Source organism: Aotus nancymaae, unplaced genomic scaffold, assembly GCF_030222135.1.
Source record: "Aotus nancymaae isolate 86718 unplaced genomic scaffold, 86718_ANA_hifiasm-v0.15.2.pri h1tg000015l_1, whole genome shotgun sequence".
NCBI classification, from domain to species: Eukaryota; Metazoa; Chordata; class Mammalia; order Primates; family Aotidae; genus Aotus; species Aotus nancymaae.
This window is the reverse complement of record NW_026988427.1, coordinates 3,661,153-3,679,113: the sequence shown is the minus strand read 5'-3', so window position 1 is coordinate 3,679,113 and position 17,961 is coordinate 3,661,153. Positions and strand designations below refer to the sequence as shown.

At 50.6% G+C, this 17,961-nt stretch overlaps 1 protein-coding gene across 3 annotated transcripts in view; it reads left to right on the top strand.

The window, feature by feature from the left end:
- SH3PXD2B (SH3 and PX domains 2B) overlaps positions 1 to 15,764 on the top strand; it is a 104,705-nt gene extending 88,941 nt beyond the window's left edge. For all 3 annotated transcript variants that reach the window (XM_064376560.1, XM_064376562.1, XM_064376561.1), the window contains 5 exons: positions 995 to 1,112; positions 4,967 to 5,193; positions 8,391 to 8,440; positions 9,452 to 9,577; positions 14,189 to 15,764. In XM_064376560.1, coding sequence (XP_064232630.1) covers positions 995 to 1,112; positions 4,967 to 5,193; positions 8,391 to 8,440; positions 9,452 to 9,577; positions 14,189 to 15,730 — 2,063 coding nt within the window. In that variant the 3' untranslated portion in view covers positions 15,731 to 15,764. The remainder of the gene's footprint in view (positions 1 to 994; positions 1,113 to 4,966; positions 5,194 to 8,390; positions 8,441 to 9,451; positions 9,578 to 14,188) is intronic.
- Positions 15,765 to 17,961: the final 2,197 nt, after the last annotated feature.

Genomic DNA, 17,961 nt, shown 5'->3' with positions numbered 1-17,961 from the left:
GTCATAGCAGATAACATTGAGGGTGGGAGCTGTTCCTGGCTCTGTGGGACACCCTGCCAGAGTGCGATGATGAGCAACCCACCCCGCTGAGCCCAAGGCCTCCAGGGCTACTGTGGGAGGGGACGCAGCTGGGGGCAGCTCTCAGGGAGGAGGGTGAGGCCGTAAAGATGGTCCCACGGCTTCAGTGATCAGAGGGACCGCAGAAAGTGGGGTAGAAGACATTCCAGTCACAAGAATGAAAGTTCAGGCTTTGAGCATGGCTGAATTCAAAGACTTGAACCTAATTAATAAAAAGTGAAGATCAACCACCAGCAAGGTAATGAAAATCGTGAGCCGTTTCCTCCTTAGTGATTTCAGCCTGAAACCCTCCACTGCCGAAGTTCAGCTTCTCCCTGAACTCCACCAGCAAGAGCTGGTAAAGAGCCACAGACAGCTTAACCCCCTCTGTGTGATCAAGGTGGCTCCCACCGGGGCTTCAGGTCTTGCTCATTTACTGCATATTGACTGATTTGCTAAACATTCCAAGCACCATGCCCAGTGCTGGAGACATAGGAATGCATAAGACAGACAAAACCCTGCCTTCATGGCGTTCATATTCTAGCAGAGGAAACACACACACACTTACGAAACACAATAAATAAGCCAAATAATTCCTGGTATGGGTGGGGGGCAATAAACCGGGATAAGGGGGATGAGAATGCCATGGATGGAAATACTGTATAAGGTGGTCGAGGAAGGTGACCTCGAAGCACAGATTGAAGCAGGTGAGGCTGAGTGTGTGGCTCTGAGGGGTTTCAGAGGGATAGAGACCTGCGCTTTGTCCTGTGTTCTGTTGCTACCTGCAGGGCCATCTAGGGCTAGGTCAGGGCCAGGGGTGTGCCCAGAACTCTCTGGAGGAAATCTTCCCTCCGATGAGCAAGGCCTTCACAGGGATCACAGCCTCCCAGGCCTCTTGGTGTCCTCTTCTGACCCCAGCTTCCTTTTGTCCCCACAGAGGAGAAGTACACAGTCATCTACCCGTACACGGCTCGGGACCAGGATGAAATGAACCTGGAGAGGGGGGCTGTGGTGGAGGTCATCCAGAAAAACCTGGAAGGCTGGTGGAAGATCAGGTACCCGCCGCTGCCTCCCGCTGTCACTGGGTGGGTTTGGGGTCACATGGGCTCCGGCTTCACAGAGGTCAGTAAGTGATTGCATCTGGGTGAAGTTTCTGCCTGAACCATAAAAGGATACTTCTCCTCTGTGTTGTTTGGCCTCCCTCCCTACCCATACCCTTCCCTAAAAGTCCATAATAAGCAAAACCTTCTCCAAACAACTGAACCACAAATAGCAGCAACCCCGTTAAGCAAGGCTGGTTTCCACCTCCAGATGTTTCTCATAATGAGCAGTTGAAGACCAAAGCTGCCCCGTGTAAGTGGCAGCCCCCTCCAGCCCCATTCTGAGAACAAGATGGAGGATAAACATGTCACGGACTGTAATTCGTCCTAAGCTGATAATCTGCCTTCATCTCTCAAAAAGTCCAGTGGTAAAAGCAGGGCATCTGCATTCCAAACGCCTTTCGTAGCTTTCACCTATGTGATGAAATCAGAGCCATATAGGCAGGCAGAGTGGCCAGCTTATCCTGCCTTGCCTGGGACTTCCCCAGTTTTATATATTTATTTACTTATTTATTTATTGAAACTGAGACTCACACTGTCACCCAGGCTGGAGTGCAGTAGCACAATCTCGGCTCACTCCAACTTCCACCTCTCAGGTTCACACGATTCTCCTTCCTCAGCCTCCCAAGTAGCTGGGATTACAGGCACACACCACCACACCTGGATAATTTTTTGTATTTTTAGTAGAGACGGGGTTTCAGTATGTTGGCCAGACTGGTCTCAAACTCCTGACCTTGTGATCCACCCACCTCAGCCTCCCAAAGTGCTGGGATTACAGGCGTGAGCCACCACACCCAGCTATTTCTCCAATTTTAATAATAAAAGTCCTGGGAACCCCTCCTTGATCACCCCCAATAGGCACAGTGTGACCACAGGAAATTAGGGCAAGAGAGGAAGCCAAGGTTCCTGTGATCTAGTGTCTGCACCATGATTGTCTCAGGACATTCGGGCCATTTCCAGGAAGCTGAGCATGTAGCAATGCATTCATTCATTTATTCAACAAACACACACCAAGAATCTCTATTGGGCCCAGTCCTGTTCTGGGAGCTGGGGAGTCGACAGTGAGCAAGACACAGAAGCTCACACCACCCAGTGAAGACAAACCCATAAACAGTGATAGAGCAGGTAGTTGGCCGCGTGTTGGAGGGATGCATGGGGACTTTGGTATACAGAAGAGGGGCTCCTCAGCTTGGGGGTCAGGAAGGCTTCCTGGGAGAGATCTCAACTTAAATTTGAAGAAGGATAATGATAGTAATAGTGTATTAGTCTGTTTTCACACTGCTGATAAAGACATACCCAACATTGGGAAAGAAAAGGTTTGATTGGACTTACAGTTCCACATGGCTGGGGAGGCCTCAGAATCATGGCGGGAGGCAAAAAGCACTTCTTACACAGTGGCAGCAAGAGAAAACGAGGAAGAAGCAAAAGCAGAAACCCCTGATAAACCCATCAGTCTCGTGAGACTTATTCACTATCACGAGAATAGCATGGGAAAGCAACCCTATGATTCAATTACCTCCCCCTGAGTCCCTCCCACAACACATGGCAATTCTGGGAGTTACAATTCAAGTTGAGATTTCAGTGGGGACACAGCCAAACCATATCAAATAGCAAACATGGGCCGGGCACAGTGGCTCATGCCTGTAATCCCAGTACTTTAGGAGGTAAGGCAGGAGGATCACTTGAGACCAGGAATTCAAGACCAGTCCAGGCAACATAGCAAGATCCTGTCTCTACATAAAAATCTTTTAAATTAGCCAGGCATGGTGGTGCATGCCTGTAGTCCCAGCTACTCAGAAGGCTGAGGCAGGAGGATCACTCAAGCCCAGGAGTTTGAGGCTGCAATGAGCTATGATGGTGCCACTCCAGGCTAGGCAACACAGCAAGACCCCATCTCTAAAATTAAAGACATTAATTTTTTTTTTAAAGCATAACAAACAGGTAGGCACGGTGACTCACATCTGTAATCCCAACACTTTGGGAGGCCAAGGCGAGCAGATCACCTGAGGTCAGGCGTTTGAGACCAACCTGACCGACATGGAGTAACCCTGTCTCTACTAAAAATACAAAATTAGCTGGGAATGGTGGCACATGCCTGTAATCCCAGCTACTTGGGAGGTTGAGGCAGGAGAATGACTTGAACCTGAGAAGTGGAGGTTGCAGTGAACTGAGATCACGCCATTGCACTCCAGCCTGGGCAACAAGAGCGAAACTCCATCTCAAAAAAAAAAAAAGGGGGATAATATTTATTGAATAGTATGTTATCTTGCAACATAATAAATTGTCCCAAAACTTAGTGGCTCTGGAATTCAAGAGTAGCTTAATTAAACTCAAGATCTCTCCCGAGGTTGCAGTTAGGAAGTCAGTAAGGGCTGCAGTCATCTGAAGATTTGACTGAAGCTGGAAAACGGCAGTCAGGATTTCAGAGCCCACTCAGCACTGTACATCACCTCCCATCTTACGTCTCTGTGTCCCCAAACAATGAACGGTGTCACACTGAGGGTGTGGGTTATATACAGCCTGACATCTTCTAATTAGGATATTCCCTCTCAGCACGTATTTAAGATTGATAGACACTAAACTGCAGAGTTCTACCTCCTTTTAAATTTGCTTCCAGTCAAGAAAGACCTTTTTTTTTTTTTTTCATTAAAACCCAGTGCTATTTAGTTCTTGAATTAATACTTGACAAGAGTTTTGACCCTACCTTTGGGTCTATTCAGCTTTCCCCAAAGGTCTGGACACCTGTTTTGTGGGTGCTGGTAAATGTTTACCGACCAGCTCTCCAGGGGAAGGTACTGTGAGTTATGTATGGTGTTTGCCAGTTGTCATGGTGCAAATACTGCCACTGTGGTCGATTTCAAGCTATCAGTGTGATGTGACTAAATGTAGAGATTGGGAGAGATGTGCCCGACTGGCTGTCACAGCTGGTGTGACTGACTGCAGCACACTCCTGGTCATTGCTATTAAACTGAAATCTTGCCAGGAAGGGTGGCTCATGCCTGTAATCCCAACACTTTGGGGGGCTGAGACAGGAAGAACACTTGGGTTCAGGAGCTTGAGACTAGCCTGGGCAACACAGCAATACCCCATCTCTACAAGAAATAATAATAAATCAATAGTTGGTCATGGTGGTATGTACCTGTAATTCCAGCTACATAGGAGGCTGAGATGGGAGGATCACTTGAACCCAGGAGTTGAAGGCTGCAGTGAGCCATGATTGAACCACTGCACTCTGGCCTGGATGACAGGAAGACCCTAGCTCAAAAACTGAATCTGTCCTGCAGAAGATTAGGTGATGATGACACTCATCGAATTCCCTTTTGGGAGGACACCAAGCTGTTCTGTCAGGTTTTCAATCACTCTGCAGTTTAGTGACGGCCAGCTGACACTTGGCAAGCCCTGGACCCAGCCCTCGACCTGCTAATCCCATGTGAAAACATGTTTAATCTCCGTGTTAACCAGCGTGAACAGAGCTCCGTCTGTCTATGCCAGGCTTTGGCCCCAGAGCTGGGGCTGTGGGAAGAGGCAGCAAAGCACAGAGGTTCTAAGCCCAGCCCTTCTGACTGAGTGGGACGTGGAGGGTGCTGTGAGGGGGAGAAGTAGAGGCCGAGTTGGAAAGGCCTTGAAAATGCCAAGCTGAGGGCTTAGGCTTCATCCAGAGGAAGTGCATGGTGTGCCAACCTCTGGCCCTGGGCAGTCACAACCTGTTTCTGCCCCCTGGGACCTGTCATGTGATTCCCAGTAGGAGCAAGGCTTCTTCCCCTGGGCCTGGCAAAGCAGTTTGACAGCATCCTTCCTCCTCCTCACAGGTACCAGGGCAAAGAAGGCTGGGCCCCTGCCTCCTACTTAAAGAAGAACAGTGGGGAGCCCTTGCCCCCAAAGCCAGGTCCCGGCTCACCCGCCCACCTGGGTGCCCTTGACTCGGATGGTGTTTCCCGGCAGCAGAACGCAGTGGGCAGGGAGAAGGAGCTGCTCAGCAGCCAGAAGGATGGGAGGTTTGAAGGCCGCCCGGTGCCCGACAGCGATGCCAAGCAGAGTGAGTGATGCCCACCCAAGCTCCCAATGCTCGGGGCCCCCTGTATGCCAGCTCTGTGCTTAGGGCTCCTCACATCATCCCTCATCCTCACAGTGGCCCAGCTGCCCAGCTGCCCACCCCACCATCCTCTAGATAAGAAAACAGAGGCTCAGAGACCCCAGGTAACTTGTTGCAGGTCACTCAGCCCATGAGTTGCAGAATCTGAGTCAAGAGCCATTGCTGGCCGGGTGCAATGGTTCATGCCTATAATCCTAACACTTTGGGAGGCTGAGGTGTGTGGATCACCTGAGGTCAGGAGTTTGAGACCAGCCTGGCCAACATGGTGAAACCCTGTCTCTACCAAAAATACAAAAAGTAGGCAGGTGTGGTGTCAGGCACCTGTAATCCCAGCTACTCAGGAGGCTGAGGCAGGAGAATTGCTTGAACCTGGGAGGTGGAGGTTGCAGTGAGCCAAGATCATACCATTGCACTCTAGCTTGGGTGACAAGAGCAAGACTCCATCTCAAAAAAAAAAAAAAAAAAAAAAGCTGTTGCTTTCCTACCCCAGGTGACATTCTTTCCACCATCTCACAGTGGTCACACTGGCTACTGTTTTTCAAGCACTTGCTACATGCCAGAAACCTTCTAATCAGTCTCATTGACTCCTCCTAACTACCTTTGAGGGAATTACTACTTTTTCTGTTTTACAGATTGGGAGTCTGAAGGGTGAGAGGGTGTGCCCAAGGCCCCCAGCTAGCGGACGTCAGCGACAGGGACTTGACCCTGACAGTGCTGTGCTCTCTATTCCTCCATGTGGCCTTGTTTCTAAGCCAGAGGAAGAAGAAGACGACCCTGTGGGGTTTACTCCGGCACCAGTGCCTCTCCCATCTTGCTTTTCAAAGCCTCCTCGTGTATATTTTACTATTTAATGTTCCCAGCACACCTGAGAGTAGAGTTCATTACTGTGGTCAGCCTGGTCACACTGGCTACCATACCATGTCTGCATGGGCACACTGGTGCCCGGGACTCACACACAGTGCCCATGATCCTGTCTTGGTCATGCAGGGCAGTGGACTCTTGTCTGTTAAGAAAGGACTTTGAGCTACCCACAGAGCCACCGCCCCTGGCTGGGCTTCTCCCCGCTATTTTTAAGTGGCAATTAATTTCTTTAGTCCCTCAACCAAGCTTCATACTCTGCTCAGCTGCCCTGAGAAGTCACGGATCGTGTTTTCTCATGTGCTGTGGCAGGGGTTCTGGCCAGCCCCGAGTTTGTGTGATTCTTTTTTTTTTTTTTTTTTGAGACAGAGTCTCATTCTGTCACCCAGGCTGGAGTGCAATGGTGCACTCTCGGCTCACCACAACCTCCACCTCCCAGGTTCAAGCAATTCTCCTACCTCACCCTCCCAAGTAGCTGGGATTATAGCTACCCACCACTCCCGGCTAATTTTTGTATTTTTAAGTAGAGACAGGATTTTACCATGTTGGTCAGGCTGGTCTCGAACCCCTGACCTCGTGATCCTCCCACCTCAGCCTCCCAAAATGCTGGGATTACAGGTGTGAGCCACCACACCCAGCTGAGTTTGTGTGATTCTAATCTGTCAATCATGGCCAAGAGGATAGGTGTATTCCCATTAAGACTACAGGAGCATATGAAACTCTGCAACCTCAATGTTTTTGTTAGTATATAGGTTCAGGCTGGGCACAGTGGCTCACACCTGTAATCCCAGTGCCTTGGGAGGCTGAGGCTGGAGGACCACTTGAGGCCGGGAGTTTGAGACCAGCCTGGGCAACATAGTGAGACACCCTATCTACAAAAAAAAAAAAAGAAAAAAAGAAAAACATTTAACTAGCTGGGCATGGTGGCACGCACCTATGGTCCCAGCTACTAGGGTGGCTAAGGTGGGAGGATCACTTGAGCCCAGGAGATTGAGGCTGCAGTGAGCCATGATTGCACCACTACACTCCAGCCTGGGCAACAGAGCAAGACTCTGTCTCTCAAAAAATAGATAGATAGGTAGTTTCAGATGCTAAAACAAAGACACCCCCCCCCCACCACTGAATATACACATATACACACATCCAGTAACAGTGACTCAAATAATCTAGGTATGTATTTCTTTTTCACAAAACACTCTATGTATATGTCCAGAGCTGGTATGGCAGCTCCGGGCAATCAAGAGTCTTATCACTCCGCATGTGTCTTGTTGCCCTCATCCATCTCATCCAGAATGGCTCACTACTAGTCCAGCCAATGAAAAGCAGTGGGGGAGAAATGGGGGCACAGCTCAGAAGCTACACACTTTCTACTTCATCTCACATCCCAATGGCCAGAACTGAGTCACATGGCAATACCTGGCTGCAAGGGTGTCTGGGAAATGAAGTCTTTATATAGGCAGCTAAGTGTCTTGGCCAAAACTCTGTTGCTATTTTTTCTAATAGAAGACAGGTAAATGGGAATTTAAGAGATTAGCAATCTCCTCTACACCCCAACTCCAAACTACCCTTCTGTATGGACCCGTGCTGAACCTGGTCAACATTCTGCCTTTAGCCAGGAGCCTTGGACCACTGCAAAGTCCTCATCCTCCTGGCCCTGAGACCCAGAGCTAGGGCAGCCCCCTCCAGAGTATAAACCCCTGAGTCATCAGCCCAAGTGTGTTTGGTTCAGTGCGTTTGTGTATTGTTGTGTTTGGGTTGTTCTAGAGCACAAAACCAGGTGCAGTTAACATTTGTTGTACGCCTGCCACATGCCAAGAGCTTCACTGATGTTTCCTTTCATCCTCACCGCTGCCCTGGGTGGCACACACTATGCCAGTTCTACAGATGAGGGCCTTGTGGCTCAGAGTCCAGTCATCTGTCCGGTGCCAGCAGCCGCAAGCCTCAGAGCTGGATTGGGACCCATCTCTGTGTTATTCTGAAGACTTTGCTTTTTGCCCTTTCTGGAGAATTTTCATTACTTGAGGACTCACCACCATCCCCCTTCATTCCTGTGTAGAAAAGATCCAGGAAAAACTATATCAAGAGAGTCCTGAGCCAAGCATGAGCCACACGTGAGCAACTCCTTCCTGCCCAGGCTCTTCTCGCAGGAAGGGTTGCAGCAGCATGCAAACGCCTGTGTTCAATCTTCTGCAGGAGAGAATAGATCTGTCCTGGTGCCCAGCTCAGGAATCTCATCTGTAGCACTCTGCACGTGAGTGTAATAAGCTCTCATTTCTCCATAGGATCACCAAAGATGAGGCAGAGACCCCCTCCTCGCCGGGACATGACCATTGTAAGTCGACCCTTGCTACTGGGGAGTGGCCACTGACTTGAAGGCCATGAAGGGTGTCCACCAGCCCCTCACACGCCCCTCGCCCTTCCAGAAATGCTTTCTTGCCTGTCCACACAACAGCCTTGAGAAACAGGCTATATAAATGCTCGTCCCATTCTCAGGTGGAAAGACTGAGGGACAGGCAGGTGAAACAGTTTGCCCACGGGGCCAGAGTGCTCTTGTGACAGTTGGGCCTTGGGACCTGCTTTCTGCTCCCTGAGCCCTTCTCTGGGTCTTAGATTGGTCTTCTCAGGTCAAGCAACTTGAGGCCCAAGCTGAGGTGAGACACAAATACCATCTGTGTTCGTACGCCATCTGTGTCTGCGCTCATACTCCATTTTGTAAAATTCTAGGTACCTTTTCAGCCAGTACTTTGAACAATGGGTTTTGGGGGTTTTTTTGTTATATTTTTTTGAGATGGGGTTTGCGCTGTCAGGGTTGTATTTTTTTTTTTTTAGTGTCTGCCATTTCTCAAGCACCTGTTGCGTGCCACACAGTGTGCTGAGTGCCTCACATCATTAACTCATTTAATACTTGAACAACCCCACCAGGTAGACACCGTTATGCCCACTCTACAGGAGAGAAAACTGAGGCTCTAGAAGGGGGTGATTTGCCCAAGGTCACTCCCACTGTCAGCATTTCCAACCCAGATGGATCTAACCAACAAACCCAAGTTCCCTCCACAACCCTCACTGCCTCTTATTTCAGAGAATATGGTCTTGCTCCAGATTCTCATGACTGTAACCGGATGCCCCATGTTTCTTCTCATCTCCCTAAAGCTGATGGGCCAGTGAGATCTTACCGAGGAAATGACGATCTGCATGGTCCTATTTGTGTTGTCCCTTAGAATCCAACTAGGTCCCCAGCACCCTCGTGAGGATGATTGCATGCCCCAGGCCCTCAGTATCCCCTGGCACAGGGTCACAGGAGTGCACTTAGCATTGGAGATAACCCTGTGTGTGATCGTACCAGCCTCGAGGCCTCAACCTGCCGAAGCCGCCCATCCCACCCCAAGTGGAGGAAGAGTATTACACCATCGCCGAGTTCCAGACAACCATCCCAGATGGCATCAGCTTCCAGGCAGGCCTGAAGGTCGAGGTGAGTGGCCTTGGTGTTCCTTTGCCTACTTGTGGTTCCTGATTCCAGGCATCACCTCCTCCTTCTCCCCTGTCACCTCCTACTTCATTGGGTGGGTGGAGATTAACAGTTTTATAGTTCACATACCATACAGTTTACCAATTTGAAGTGTAAAATTCAGTGGCTTATGATATTCACAGGGTTGCACAACCCTCACCACTATCTAATTCCAGAACAAAAAGAAACCCCTTACCCATCAAAAGTCACCTTCCATTTCCCCTCAATCCTCCCTGCCAGCCCTAGGCAGCCACTAATCCACTTCCTGTCTCCATAGAGGTGTCTGTTTTAGACATTTCACGTAGATGAAATCCCACAGTATGTGGTCTTGTGTGACTGGCTGTGTGCCTTTCTTTACCACCTCCCACCTCCATTCTTGCTTCTCCTCTCTCCTTTTCTTCCCACTTCCTCTGCTTGCTGGCTTTATTCCCTGGATTCTCTTCCTGTATTTTTCTTTCCTTTCTTCATGGGGTTGGAGCTTAAAGATAGTTCTTTCTCATATTTCCAAGAAAACCTGTAAGTAAGGGGATGGCAACAAGGGCCAGGGCTTGGAACCCTTTGGCAAAGATGGTTCTTGAGACAGTTTCAAAAGCAGGTGAGCCAATCACAGGTATCACCAAGTCCACTCTGTCATGCGTAAGAGGTGGTCAGATCCTCCCCACTCCGCCTTGGGAGGCAGAGGTTTAATTTACTCACCTCTGCACCTCTTCTGTGTCAGGTGCCTTACCTCCTTGATAACTGATCTTCACAGAAGTCCCACGAAGTCCCTGCCAGCAGCATGGCGTTGCTTCGTTGGTTGGTTGGTTTTTCTTTTTTTTTTTCTGTCAGCATGTTTTATAGGTGAGACTTGGAGGCATTAGGTAAATTAATTGCCTCTAGTAACACAGCTAGGAAGCAATGGAGTCGGGATGTGAAGCCAGATCATCTCTCTGTTGTTTTTTCTGTTTTGTTTTCGCCCTCTCCCTGGTCTCTCTGGTTTTAAAGCCCACTCTCTTTTCTTTTCCTTCATTCTTGCGATTTTTTTTTTTGAGATGGAGTCTTGCTCTGTCACCCAGGCTGGATTGCCATGGCCCAATCTTGGCTCACTGCAACCTCCACCTCCCAAGTTTAGATGATTCTCCTGCCTCAGCCTCCCAAGTAGCTGGGATTATAGGTGCCGACCATCACACCCAGCTAATTTTTTTTTTGTATTTTTAGTAGAGATGGGGTTTCATCATGTTGGCCAGGCTAGTCTCAAACTCCTGACCTCAGGTGATCTGCCCACCTCAGCCTCCCAAAGTGCTGGGATTACAGGCGTGAGCCACCATGCCCGGCTTCTGATCTCGCATTTGCTTTTATTCATAGTAGCTCGTGGCCTCCCTCTAGTAAACGAAAACGCCCATTTATCATGGTTCAGAACACACATGTTCAGAGCTTCTACCACAATACCTTGCATGGAGTGTAAACTTGACAAATCTTACTGATACATCTAATGTTGATTATCCTATTTTCAGTTCTCACAGAATTGAGTATTAATGTTGGATTTATGAATGTGCTGACAACGACTTGTATGCCTAGCATGGCCTGCAATTTTTACCAGAGTTATCAAGTGTTGATAAGATGCCAGTCTTCCTCACATAAAGAGCTTACATTTATCAGTGGCCTTTCCTGGAGATTCCAGTGGGACTCATTAAGTGCTGCCTGTCAAGTGCATCCTGCTGGCTTAGTGACCTTCGCTCAAATTTAATCACAGGAACATTTACCAAGCGCACAGCATTTATCAAGTGCTGTTGTATGCACTAGCGCTTGAGGCTCCAAAAATTCTACAAGTGGGTGTTAAACTGTTCTTATCATCTTCCTTCTGTGATGTGGAATCTGAGGCACATGGCTTGCCCCAGGCCTCTCAGGCAGTAAGCGATAAAGCCAAGACTAGAACCCAGGACTGCAGGCCCAGAGCCCAGACTTTGCGTCCTGGCGCTGAGTCTGTGGCTAGCGTCCCTCTCCCAGAGGGGTCACAGTGTGCCCGCAGCCATCTCTGCTCCTTCTGCAATTTCTCACCCCAGACGCAGCCCTTCTCCAAGCAGGGTCTCTTCTGAGAGGTGAGATTGGGTGACTCTGAAGCCCACCCCCTGCCTTTGACTCTCCTCTGATCGCTGGACTTTCTACACGACCTGCTGTGTGTTCGTCAGCTCTCCTGAGGCTCATTCTGCATGTGTAAAGTGAGGTGACAGTCCCCAACTCACAGGGTGTCTTCCAAGTACAGAGAGAGCCTACTAGGGAATTGTAGTGTGCATCTCTGCTGGCTGCATAAACAAATACCAGACTGGGTGGCGTGGCTCAAACAACAGCAATTTATTGTCTCACAGTTTGGGAAGCCAGAAGCTCAAGATCGAGGTGTCAGCAGGTTTGGTTTCTCCTGTGTCCTCTCTCCTTGGCTTCTATATGGACACCTGCCCACTCTTTCTCATGCGGTCATCCCTCAGCCTCTGTGTGTTTTCTGATCTCCTCTTCTTATCTGGACATCAGTCATATTGAACTAGGGCCCATGTATTAGGCCATTCTTGGATTGCTATAAAGAAATGCCTGAGACTGCGTAATTTATAAAGAAAAGAGCTTTACTTGACTCACAGTTCGGCATGCTGTACAGAAAGCATGGTGCCAGCATCTGCTTGGCTTCTGGGGAGGCTCAGGGAGCTTTTACTCATGGCAGAAGGCAAAGCAGGAGTAGGCATGTCACATAGCGAGAGTGGAGCAAGAGAGAGTAGCAAGGAGACACCACACACTTTAAACAACCAGATCTCGTGGGAACTTGTTACCATGGGAAGGACACCCAAGCCATTCGTGAGGGATCCACCCCCATGACCCAAACACCTCCCACCAGCCCCTACCGCCAACAGTGGGGATTCCATTTCAACGTGAGACTTGGGTGGGGACATACATCCAAAGTCTATCAGCCCACCTTAATGACCCATTTTAACTTTAATCACCTCTTTAAATGCCCTGTTACCAAATACAGTCACATTTGGAGGTATTGGGGGCTAGAGCTTCAACATATAAATTTGGGTAGGGGGACACAGTTCGGCCCATAATAGCAAGCACACCTTTCACCTGTGTAAATTCAGCCATGCAGTGCTGGACAAGAAAGAGACAGAACAAGATCTTAAACAACATGGGTGATTCCACCCACCATTCCATCCAACAGGCAAGTATCCACAGGGAAGTAGAGACGAGATGAAATTCTACTCTACTCCACCAGCCCCAGGTCCCCTGTTTATAAACACGAGCATCTCTTCAAGCTGAGTGTAATTCCTATGTTCAAAGATAGGTATTTTTCAGGCCAGGTGTGGCGGCTCTCACCTGTAATCTCAGCACTTTGGGAGGTTGAGGCGGGCAGATCACTTGAGACCCGGAGTTCAAGACCAGCCTGGCCAACATGGTGAAACACTATCTCTACTAAAAATACAAAAATTAGCCAGGTATGGTGACACACGCCTGTAATCCTAGCTACTTGGGAGACTAAGGCATGAGAATCGCTTGAACCTGGGAGGTGGAGGTTATAGTGAGCTCAGATCATGCCACTGCACTTCAGCCTGGGTGACAGAGCAAGACTCTGTCTCAAAAAAAAAAAGGTAGGTATTTTTCATATGTTGTGGCCTCTATAAAGACTAGCTAACTTCTTCATCCGGTGCTTAACCAGAGAAGCTAGGATCCAGCGTAGCTTTGGCTTTTGCATTGTCTTTAGAATTATAACAGGCACTGCCGGTGCCCTGATCCACCTGAATTCACCTGCGCCCTGCAAGCTGACAGCTTCCCAGAAGGGGAGAGGAGTTAATGCCCTGGGTAGAGAGGGGCTGGGAGTTAATAGATAAATGCGCACCTCCCCAGAGGGACCGTTCTGAGGCACTGTCTTCGTGGTCTCTCTGAGGGTCCCCGGCAGATCAAACCCCATGGCCCAGAGCAATAACTTGCTCATAATTGGCCTCCCTCCTTCCCTTCTTTCTCTCTCTACTTCCTTACTTGTATTTCCTAAGACCAACTCTCAAATTAAGTACCTACACCCACCCAGGCGTGGTGGCTCACACCTGTAATCCCAGCACTTTGGGAGGCTGAGGCAGGCAGATCACGAGGTCAAGAGATTGAGAACATCCTGGCAACATGCAGAAACCTTGTCTCTACTAAAAATACAAAAATTAGCTGAGTGTGGTGGCGTGCACTTGTAGTCACAGCTACTCGGGAGGCTGAGACAGGAGAATCACTTGAACCGGGAGGCGGAGGTCACAGTGAGCCAAGATCGTGTCATTGCACTCCAGCTTGGTGACAGAGCGAGACTCCATCTCACACACACAAAAAAAAGTACCTATACCCAAGTCCATGTCTCATGGAATGCTTTAGGGGGAATTCAATTAGACAAGAATCTACTCCCAGGTAAAATATTCCTAGAACATGGTAACATCTCCATTGGTGGTCCCCTTGTACTTGCAGAAGCTGCTAAGTACAAAGTGACAGCTTCTAGAGCTCCAGTTGGGTTTTCCCAAACCATTCCATCTGCTGGCTGTGGCATCGCACCCAAGTGCCTTTCTCTATCCTCCCTTGCAGGTGATAGAGAAAAACTTGAGTGGCTGGTGGTACATTCAGATTGAAGATAAGGAAGGATGGGCCCCGGCAACCTTCATTGACAAGTACAAGAAGACCAGCAATGCCTCGAGACCCAACTTTCTGGCTCCCCTGCCCCACGAGGTGACCCAGCTCCGGCTGGGGGATGCAGCAGCACTAGAGAACAGCATGGGCAGCGAAGCCACGGGCCCCTCCCGGCCCCTGCCTGAGGCACCACATGGGGCCATGGACTCAGGGTTGCCGTGGTCTAAAGACTGGAAGGGCGGTAAGGAGGTCCTGAGGAAGCCATCTTCAGACATGTCTGCGTCAGCAGGCTATGAGGAGATCTCAGACCCCGACATGGAGGAGAAGCCCAGCCTCCCTCCGCGGAAAGAATCCATCATCAAGTCGGAAGAGGAGCTGCTGGAGCGTGAGCGGCAGAGGACGCAGCAGCTCCGGGGCCCCGCTCCCAAGCCTCCGGGCATGATTTTGCCGATGGTTCCAGCCAAGCACACCCCTCCAGCCCGGGACAGTAGGAGGCCAGAGCCCAAACCTGACAAAAGCAAACTGCTCCAGCTGAAAAATGACATGGGGCTGGAGTATGGCCACAAGGTCTTGGCCAAGGAAGTGAAGAAGCCCAACCTGCGACCTGTCTCCAAATCCAAAACTGACCTGCCGGAGGAGAAGCCAGAAGCCAATCCCCAGAATCCCTTCTTGAAGTCCAGACCTCAGGTTAGGCCAAAACCAGCTCCTTCCCCCAAAACAGAGCCACCTCAGGGCGAAGACCAAGTCGACATCTGCAACCTCAGGAGTAAGCTCAGGCCTGCCAAATCCCAGGACAAGTCACTGTTGGATGGGGAGAGCCCCCAGGCAGTAGGGGGCCAAGACGTGGCCTTCAGCCGAAGCTTCCTCCCAGGAGAGGGGCCTGGCCGCACCCAGGACAGGACGGGCAAACCGGATGGGCTCAGTCCAAAAGAGATGTCCTGCAGAGCCTTTCCGAGGCCAGCCAAGACCACAGATCCTGTGTCTAAGAGCGTGCCTGTTCCTCTCCAAGAGGCTCCCCAGCAGAGACCTGTGGTCCCACCCCGGAGACCACCCCCTCCCAAGAAAACCTCTTCGTCAGCCGGGCCTCTCGTAGAGATCAGAGGTCCACAGCGTGAAGCCCACGAAAGCAGGGCCGCTTCCACCCCAGGCCATGCTCTCCAAGTCCCTCCAAAAGCCAAACCTTTTCTCTCCAACTCTTTAGGGGGCGAAGATGATATTCGAAGCAAAGGCAGCCTGGGGCCACGGGGGGCCGGCAAGATTGGAGAAAACTGGGAGAAAGCAGCTGTAGCCTCCGTCCCCAATGCCGATGGCCTGAAGGACTCTTTGTATGTGGCCGTGGCCAGCTTTGAAGGAGACAAAGACACCAGCAGCTTCCAGGAAGGGACGGTGTTTGAAGTCCGGGAGAAGAACAGCAGTGGCTGGTGGTTCTGCCAGGTCCTGAGTGGAGCCCCTTCTTGGGAAGGGTGGATTCCTTCCAACTATCTTAGAAAGAAGCCGTAGCCAACTCCCCTTCTGCCTAGAGGGCCCGCTGGTCCTTGCTGGCTTTACCACGTATTTAATACACCTCTTAATTTATCATTCTCCACGCAGCTTCCAAGGCAGACAGACCTGGGATACCATGGCTTCTGGCCTCCCGTGGGCAGAGAGTGAGTTTCAGATCCCTTGGGTGCCCCTGGGTCTGATCCCTCCCATCACAGCACCCTGGAGGCTCAGCCCCACAGCCCTTGCTTTCTGTCCACGTCAGCATCCCTGCCTTAAGAGAACTCCTCCTGGCCAATGGCATTGCCACCCAGCAGTGGGACCAGGACTCTCCAAGGCCTCCAGGACTGGAGCCCATCACCTGGAGAAACTCCAGCAAGGGTCTCATGGCTTGGACATGGCACAGTAAGGGGCAGCCCACCCAGTCCTTGATGACTTGCTCCAACTTCATGTTTCTAAAAGCCCATGGCTTTATTCACTCTTCCTAAAATGCCTGGTACCAGAAATACCTTTATCCTGAAGAAGTCCATTCCATTGCCAGTCCCAGGGAAAGTGTCCCTCCCCGAGGCCTCAGGACTGTGCACCTCTGAGGTTCCACTGGATGCAGCTCCCCCAGGAGTGGGTCTGGAGGTCCGCTTGGCAGCCCTGCCTCCCACCTTCTATCTTGGGACCATGGTCAGCCCTGAAGGGTGGTTCCAGCCCCGCACATGCTACGCTTTCCTGCTGTAGGCTCCGGTCCCACTGGGGCTTCTCAATAAGAATTGCCTCCCCAGCTTCAAGCATTTCATTTTTGCCTACCTAAAGCAAGAATCTCAAAGTCTGTTTGAGTAAGAGGCCCATTCACAAGTCGTGCCCTCGTGAGCACCCTTTTGCTGAGTGCCTCAGTGGTGCCAAACATTGTACTTGGCACTTTGCATTCATGTTTTGACCCTCACAACCTCCCTTGTGATATTATATCCCCTTTACAGATAAGGAAACTCAGGCTCCATGTGAAAGGGACACACCAGCCAGGAAGAAGAGGGAAGAGGATTTGAGTCCAGGCCTGCCTGACTTCCATACCTGTGCCCTCCCCTCTATAAAAGGCAAACCAGGCAGGGAAGAGATAGAAGCTGGCTAGGTGCCAGGAGCAGGTGGCCAAGTGGCTTCATTGTGGTGGGGGTGAGGGGGCCTTCGTGGCTGCTCCCACACCCACAATCCCTCTGGCCCACAGCAGCTTATACCAAAGGCTGTCCTGGACTCAACAGCTGCGTCTTCATAGCAGGAGAATGCCAGGGTCCTGGTGGTTGGCACAGAGCCCTGTTCCCTGCTTCTGAGTTGTTGCCCCTGGGGAATAGAGCTGATGGAGCAATGGGAGCTGAGGTGGCCTCACGGGCCGGCCTCGAGGGGCTAAGCATAGCATGCAGCAGTCCCATAAGGAGACAGGGAGCCCAGGGCCGGGCAGAGCTGCTTCCTGCTCCTCTCTGGCATTTGTCTTTTTTTTTTTTTTCCTTTTTTCATGCACCTACAAGTCTGTTTTCTCCCTGGACGAAGCCCAGGGTAGATGTGGTCATCTGTCAAACTGAGGCATGGAGAGGCATGGCTGTCACTGCAAAAACAAAATCAGGACCCAACATTTCTGACTCCCAGCCCACAGTAAGAGAGCAGAGCAGAAGTCCTTCCCATTCTACCCAACCGAGGTAGCCCTGCCCTGCCCGAGATCTCCAGTTCACAGTGTTCATCCGCTGACATACTTTTGGACCCACAAAGCCAGTGTTTTGGGGGGATGCTCACTGTCTACCTGCAGTGCCAGAGTTTTTCTGGAACAGCCTTCTTCTGCCCCGCTGCCCAGCTCTACCCCCTGCCACGTGGGCACTGGCTGCTTCTGCATGAGAAGGAGCTTCGTCTGCTCACCTGTAACATCTTTAGTCCCTTCCTCCAGTCGGCCTGCAAATCCCATTCCCCAGAGAGGCTTGGGCAGGGCCCTGAGGCACCTCTTGCAGGGCCCACTTGCCCCTGTGCCCAGAACCTTGGGGACAGATGGCAGCCAGGGGAAGAAGGGAGGCAGGGAAGGTCTGCCACCACTCGAGGGTCCCCTCCCTTGAGAGGAGGCCCCATGGCAGCTTTTCTGAGTTCTTGATCCACTTTGGTTTAAACAACTTTTGTGAGGCTATGTGGGATTTGACTACATTTCAAAAGACAAAACTCACATTTTTTTTTTTCTGATTTGCTCTTTGGCTTTCAGTGACATTTTCAGGTATTTTGTGAGTGCCTAC